At 18.4% G+C, this 8,666-nt stretch overlaps 2 protein-coding genes across 2 annotated transcripts; both read right to left on the bottom strand.

Moving 5' to 3' along the window:
• Positions 1-2,981: 2,981 nt before the first annotated feature.
• On the bottom strand, positions 2,982-3,887 carry PmUG01_03035500 (fam-m protein; the record flags this gene model as incomplete). Its single annotated transcript, XM_029003092.1, has 2 exons — positions 2,982-3,662; positions 3,801-3,887. The coding sequence occupies 2 exons, from the start codon at positions 3,885-3,887 to the stop codon at positions 2,982-2,984; spliced, it is 768 nt and encodes a 255-aa protein (XP_028859560.1).
• Positions 3,888-7,116: 3,229 nt separating this feature from the next.
• Positions 7,117-8,130, bottom strand: PmUG01_03035400 (fam-l protein; the record flags this gene model as incomplete). The annotated part of the gene is made up of 2 exons (XM_029003091.1): positions 7,117-7,914; positions 8,044-8,130. 2 exons carry the CDS (start codon positions 8,128-8,130, stop codon positions 7,117-7,119), a joined length of 885 nt encoding a protein of 294 aa, XP_028859559.1.
• Between the last annotated feature and the right edge of the window lie 536 nt (positions 8,131-8,666).

Genomic DNA, 8,666 nt, shown 5'->3' with positions numbered 1-8,666 from the left:
TTTTTGTATTATTTATTTCATATAAATTGAAATGATAGCACTCTATATATTTAACTATTATTATAAAAATTTAAAATATTTAAATATTTTCTAGTGAGTTTTTATACTATTATATATATTTTTTTTTTCTCAGGAGATTCTCAAATGAATCTATATTTATTTTTACCTTCTACATTTCTTTTATGTATATTATCTAAAATTTTATAATTCCTTTTCTTTTTATTTCTTCTAAGTGTTCTTGTAAAAATATTTTTTATTGTTTTACCGTTTTTTCACACAGATATATATTTCTTTATTCTTTTTACTTTTTTAATAATAAAAATAGGAGGCACTAAATTTCCATTGTTCTCCTCAATTTCCAACACATATTGTAACGTAATATTCCATATTAACAAAAAATAAATAATTGCATAATTTAATATATAAATAAATATATTCGTAGACAAAACACTTATATCATGAATTCACTTATATATATATACCACGTATAACGAGTATAAAAGGTTGAAAAGTTGGTATGATATGGGAATGGCATGTAATGATAACTTTTATACATTCATATGTCAAAAATGATTGATAAGTGTAGAAATAGTGCATAAATAAAGGAAGTAATAGAAAAAACATCTAAGAAAATTACAAAAGTTGTATTTACTTAAATATTTTGAGCGTATAAAAAAAATGCAAAATGGGTAAACTCTTTTACTTAATAATTGGAAATATTCTTTTATTAAAAAAATTGTAAATAATAAACAACAAAATTTATAGTTCAATGAATGAGAGGATATAAATTAGAATGAAAGTAGAAATAAATCAAACAAATGATAAATCTAAGTATAAATCCTAAAACATTTATAAAATTTTCTTTTATTTAAATACTAACGTTAGTACACTTCATAGATACATTATTTAGGCTTTAGGCTTACGTTTCTGTACTTAAGTTCCCGATTTTATATTATAATAACATAAGGAATAGAAGTTATAAATTAGGGCCTTTAAAGATGTACTAAACTGTTATATTTTTTATTAAACATTAATCATAAAAATTCATTGTATTAAAACGAGTTATTATAAATTTAAAACAATTTAAAAATAATTGAATTTATAATAGCACTTTAATAATATGTGCATAATTAAAATTAGGTACCATAGTTATTTAGTAGATACTAAAATAAGCATATTATTCTTACTATAATAATAGGGTAATATAATAATGCTATCCATAAACTCATCAAAAAAAAAAAAAAATTAACTAATTTACGTAAAAAAAAAAGAGATACGATATATTATTTATAAAATAAGCATTTCATTATTTTTAATTCAACAATTATGTTGCATTACTTATATCAAAACTTTAATATATATATTGTAAATATTATTTAAATATGAAAGTAATAGTAAAGAAACTATCAGTAATTGTTATATAATTTTTGAAATATTTAAGCAAACATTCATTAATAATCTTTTTGTTAGTAGTAAAATATACATAATCTATGAAGTTTATATATATCTTTTATGTAACTATCATTTCAAATGCCTAGATATAAATCTTTTTCTATAAATATTCACCCATGGAAATAATAATTAAGATAAAATAATATATAAACAAAATATAAGTGATAAAATATATTATGACCATTAACCCCTAATATGTTTGATGTAAACATAAAATATATTTGACCAGGCTATAATTATTAATAATGCTTTTATACAATTGTTAATTTGAAAACATTAAGTATATGTTCTAATTCTACTTTTTACAATTACTAATAAAAATAAGATATTTTATTATTATAAAAGACTAATGGAATAAACACAACAATTTTTTATCAGAGTATAACACAATGATTATATTGCCTTAAAAAAAATAAATAGAAAATTAAACAGAATTACTTTTAATTATATTTTCAGTAACGAACTTATATATATTTTATATACTTCAATTCTTTCATAAAATGTAAAAATTTTATATTCTCTTAGTAGAGTTTATAATGTTAATTATTACATTTTAATTAAATAAAAATATTACCTATTAATATTGGATTATATCTAATTAATAAATTTAATTTTTTAATAATTTAAAAAATAAAAGCTACAAATAATATATTTATATATTTTCAGTATAACATAAATTAAAATAAATTAAAAAGAAAAGGATCAACGATATATATAAGAACAATAATAATGTAATAATTTCTTTTTTTCTTCAATTATTTATGAAGTTTCATAATACACTCAATTTTTAAACAATCATAAATCTTTCACATTCAAAAAGAATATTATTTCATTATATAATTGTATTTTCACAATTATACGATAAAAAAAAACTAAAAGAATTTTAAGAATATTTTTTCACTAAATATATTATGTTACATACTTTTCATAAAAAATAACATATAAAATAAATATTAGTGATTTTCTATGTAAAAATATATAATTACATATATATATCACTACAGCATTCAGTAATCACATAGGTTTACAAAATACTAGAAAAGACAAGTTTATTATTAATTTAAAACCAATAATATATTTTCATTTAATTATCTTAAGAAATAATAATTTTTTAATAAAACAAAGTACAGAATACAAGTCATTAATTGTTAGTTAAAATATAATTTAACAGAGTTCTATAAAATTTTATGAAAAATTCTATTATTTATTCAATTCAATGTACATATATATATTATTCATAGAAGTCTGTTTACTTATACAAATATTATCATTATAACAAGTATTTTTAGTTATCCTTAAATTATATATTAAAATACAAATTAGAAATATTTTAAACGTTTAAATACACAAAAAGCGATGAACATATATATATATTGTTACGTATCAAAACGAATAATTATACTCTTGAGAATTCACAATATTTTAGAAATTATATGCATTCTTATTAAGAATATCACTAAAAATACTACAGATATTACTTAATATTAAAGGCTTAATTACATAAGTATATACTCCTTTTATTACTCATTTTACTGGACCATCAATTTAATTTTATTATATTTTTCATTATTTCTTAAGATCTTGCAAATTCCCATTACAAGTATTATAATCAATATAAGCATAAGTACACAATATAATGTAATATAAATATATTTATTTACTGAATCTCCCCATTCATTTACAAAATCATATATATATTTCAATATATCACCCTCATTACTGGATTTAAAAGCTTTATGCAAAGGCCTTAATCTTGGTATTATGTCTATTGCTACTGCAAACAAGGAAAAAATGAAAAATATAGCAACTATATTTCTGTAATTTTTAAATTTTATTTTTTTTAAAAGTATATCATTAATTCTCCTTTTTCTTTCAAGAAAATTATCATAATCTATTTTTTTAATCAATTTTTTTTCAAAATGGAAATGTTTTCCATCAAACATTCCATTATTATAATCGACAATTTCTGTATAGTATTGCCCCTTATTTAATAAAGATCTATTATATTGCTTCTTTTCTTCCACGTTCCTTTTTTTTTTATTATACATGTTTTTTTTTTCATATACTCCATCATTGCGTGATATATTCTCATTTAACCCTGTTATATAGGAATTCTTATTCTGCTTATATTTTGCTAGTAATCTACGAGCTCTTGAAGCTAATTTTGTACCAACGTTACAATTGTAATTTATAGATGTAGTGAAAGTACACTAAAAAAAAAAGAAAAAAATAACAAAAATATTTTTTAAATAGTAGAATAAATAAAATAATGGAGAATAACAGTGTTAATTTAAATAAAATACCAAATATACAAAAAGTACAAATATCCTTAATTAATATTTTCATACCACAACATTGTTAAAATAACATAACCAGTTTAAAAGTATAAACAGAGTAATTTTAATAAATAAGATTGACTTAATATTTTGTTCCATGATATAAATTTTTATTGTTATATTATATATTATAAGGAAAATAATAAGAATAATAAGATATTCTTAGGATAATAAAAGCTAATATATTATTTATGTAATTTTGTTTTATTAATTTTTATTTTTTTTTTTAATTATAATAATACATATATAACTACGATGAGCTCTACAATATTTACAAGTTAAAATAAAATAATAAATGCTTTATATATATTTTATCTTAATGTTATTAAAGAAAAAAAAATTATTTTTCATTACATAATATATTTTGTATTTATTCCTAAATATTAAAAATTTATAACTTAATTATTTGTTATGGCATAGAAATTAAATATTCTCTTTATTATTTCTGTTAAAAAAAATACAAAAAAAATACATATGTTTTCTTACTATATCGAAGTATTGACATCACGTAAAAGATAGAATCTAGAGAATATAGATTATACATTGTTCTATATATAATTAGAATAGTAGTCAATATTAATAATGCATTGCTATATATAATTCTATTTTTATAAATATTATATTTTTGATAAACTGTTAATTTATAATAAAATTTTATTTATTATAACAATATATTAATAAAAGTAGAAAACCATATAAATTCCAATTTTTTTTGTTATATTATATATAGTATTACATTAGTAACTACATAAACATATGTAATATTCTATAGTGTATTGTATATTTGTAAATTAGAATTAATATATATTTACTAATCTATGTACAAATATATGTTCTAAAGGTAAATAAAGATTATCCTTTTTTTAGGTCTATAATTTGTGAGAGATTTAATTTTTAATTCATTTTAATATATATAATAATTTCTATTTTAAAAATATTTACATTAACCCACTTGAATTGTTAAGATTTTTTAATTAATTATATAAATATTAAAAAGATATCAAAATAAAACAAAATAAATTAAAGGTAAAATTCGCATAGAAATAATGCACATAATTTGATTATTCAAGAATATATATAAAAATGAAATATATTTAATATAATAACCTATAGAATATAATATTCATATAACAAATATAAAAATATACCTGAATAATTTACTACGATTTATTAGTTAGTAATATTTCTGTTAAAATTTTTAAAATAAATATATTATCTTTTATCTATTCTTTTAGAAATATTTTATTTCAGAAAGATAATTTAAAGAAATGATTTAAACTGTTAACATAAATAAAATGATTTTTCTTAAAAAAATGCTTTTAAACTAAAGATGTTTTTCATTCAGATATTTATTTTCCTCATATGTTGTAACATATTACTTTATAATTATAAATGTATGAAGTGCTTTAAATTTTATTTTAAATTTCTAATATATAAAACCTTTTTATTTTTCATCTAAAATATTACTCATCAATGAAAGTAAATAAAAAATCATAGAAAAATTTTTTTTTTCCAAAATTAACATTATTATATTTATTTTCTTTTAAATTATAGTAATATTGCGATATTTATAAAGGCACTTATTTAGTTTTTTTATACTTTCATAATATAATTGCTAAAATATTTTACTCAGTTAATATTTTCATTTAGTATATATGTTAACAAATTTTAACAGTTCATAATAATACATATCCAACATATGAAAAATTCATCTTATATATAATAAAATTACAGTAAGTATTTACCTATATAAAGTATTCATATTTCTTAGAAATGTTCATTGTTTCTAAATATTTTTTTGCACTTTTATTTATTAATTATAAATATATTTATCTAAATTAGTCGTATTTTTTTAAACTTAGAATATCAAACGCAAGAGTTTTACATTTTTTTCCACATAGCTAATTATCTCATTAAATAACTCTATCGCGTTTTATGTTTATATATATATATATATATATAACAATATTACAATATTTTTTGAATACAATTATATATTCGATGTTATGTTAATTTTTGTATTCCTTTAAATATGTTATTTATTTTGGAAGTATTTAAAGTTTAATAGATGATTTGTTCAACGTTATACTTATATAATGTAAATCACTTTTGTTTCTTCAATATTTTTTTAAGAAAATAAAAAAATATTCTTCCTTCTAAAATACAAATTTATTTAATAATTTCTTTTATAATTTATAATCCTCTACTATTGTATTTATAAAAATTGTAGGTCTTTTTTTTATACCCTTAGATATAAAATATGAATATATGCTTATGATGGAATATATTTTAATAAGAAGTTTATGCTAATAAATTGTCATAATTTAATTCATGTTTCTTTTATATATCTATGATATTGAGTAATATATGGATCTATATATGTATGTATTTTTTTAATTAATCGATATTATACACTTTTCGTTCAAACATAACATAAGTTTATATTTGTATGTATAAGTTATTAGAAAAAATTATAACGTCCTGCTAATTTTCTCATAAATATTTATGCTTTCTAATCACAAAATTTTATATTTTCAAAAAGATTCATTTAACTTATGTATTATTTTTAAGTTATAATATTCTTATATACATATGAATTTTATAAAGTTTAAATGTATTATATATTACATTAAAGAATGTGCTCATATAAATATTAATGCATATTAGCGTAAATTATTTGTTCTTTGTCAGACGATATTACTCTTTGTATTAAAATATCCTTAAGTTGAGTTTTATAAGAATTCATATATAAAACAATAACTTCTAGAGTTTGTTTTAATGAAAATATACTTATATAAATGCAATAAAATATACTAACTTCATTTCGATGAATAAAAAATAAGACGAATTTGTTCAATTTAAAAGAATAATTTGTTGTTTAATTGTGTTAACAAATAATAATTCTAAGATGAAATAAAAAAACAAATAGAATGTGCTATTTCATATATTGCAAATATAAATTAATTCAAGACTTCATTAAAATTATATGAATTGTCATATTATATATTAATTATAATGCATAAATATATATTTTTCTTGAAATGCCTATATATTTTTAAATATATATATTAAACCATAAATATATAATTAATATTAAACAATATACTAAAATATATATTTAGAAATATTATAACATTAAAATTCACCAAGAACTGTAGAACATATTTTTTAACTATTATATACTAAAAAGGACATGTATATATAAGTGTAACTATAATATTTAAGGAATTATATGTATGACTAATAAATAAATATTTAAATATATTGCATTTGTTATATTAAATTAAAGACCTCGTTACATAAAGAAATATGTTTCACATTATATATTTTATCTTTTCCTCAATTTAATTACTTCATATTTCTTAACTTTTTTATGGTAATAAAAAACTCCTAATATAAGTGTGATACCTAATATAATAAAAGGTATAACATAGATTAGATAACCAAAAAAAACCGGCGCATAATTATATCCTTCTGCCTTCCCAGCATCAATAAATGTTCCCCTAACTTTCTCACTCTTCTTTAGAAGTTCTGGTACTTTTTTCAAAGGCTGGAATATCCATTTTATAGAAGAAGAATTCAGCATATTATTTAAGGTACGGAACCATCCACTTACAAATAAATTCAATAACTTAGTAATCCCATATATAAACCCACAATTTGCGGATACATCTAATATAAGTCCTATTGATAGCAAAAAAAACAAAAAGAGGATAGGTGAACTCAGTAGTGATCCCAATTTTTTTCGTATTATTTTTTTGTAAACTTTATTACTGATTGTCTTATTGTTTTTAATAAAATTCTCATAATCAAGTTCCTTGAATATTTTTCTTTCTATATAGGAATATTTTTTTGTTTCAAATATACAAGACTTATTTATTACATCTTTTTTGTGGACTTTTGCACCTTGTGATAAATTTCCATTTGATAATTTCCTTTTTTCTGTTGCCCATTTATCATTATTATATATATATTTTTCATCGTTTACTCCATTTGGTATCCCTTCTTTTAAACATACAATACTTGAAGCCTTATTCTTTTTATATTTTGCCAATAATCGATAATTTCGTGCATATAATTTTTGATGATTTGTATGGCATTTAGGCAAAATTTTGTTATGCATAACCTGAAAAAGCAAAAAAAAAAAAAAAATGGATCATTTCAACGAATCATCTCGCACTAAAAAGAAATACTAACAAAAATAAAGCACGAAGAATATAAGTCATACGTTTAACTTTAAATGATATTAACATACCCCATAATTATATAAATAACATATCCAACTTAAAAAGATAAAACTATAAATTTTAAAGAATAACAGTAACTTAACTTTTTTTTCCATAACGTAGATCATTAAAATGGTAATATTCTGAGAAGGGGTACTATTAAAAATAATATAATATTCTTTTAATTATAATGGACACTATTATTTTTTATTTATTTATATATTTTTTTTTTTTTGTAGAAACATAATAAGAAGTGTATAACTATAATTTTTTTTTACAACAGAGACAAGAAAAACTTTAATTAAAATTATATAAATTGAAATCATTAATAAATACTTAAAGCATACAAATTATTTATTTCATATAATAAAATAATTAAAAAAAATTTTTATTAATTCATTTTGAAATAATATATATGATTATTTAATATTCGAAATATTGATTATATTTGGAATATAGAATGTAGAGAATATAGATAATGCGTTCGTTTATACATTAAAAAAAATATTACTGATTTTAACAATGTTTTCCTATTGATGGTTCGAATTTTATAATTATTATACTCTTGAAAAACTTATTATTCTTAGGAAACTATTAATTATTATAACAATATAATAGTAGAAGTAATAGATGAAAAAAATATTTTTCTTAG

Source organism: Plasmodium malariae, assembly GCF_900090045.1.
Source record: "Plasmodium malariae genome assembly, chromosome: 3".
Taxonomy (NCBI): Eukaryota; Apicomplexa; class Aconoidasida; order Haemosporida; family Plasmodiidae; genus Plasmodium; species Plasmodium malariae.
The sequence above is the reverse complement of the archived record's forward strand: the minus strand, read 5'-3'. Positions and strand labels throughout refer to the sequence as shown.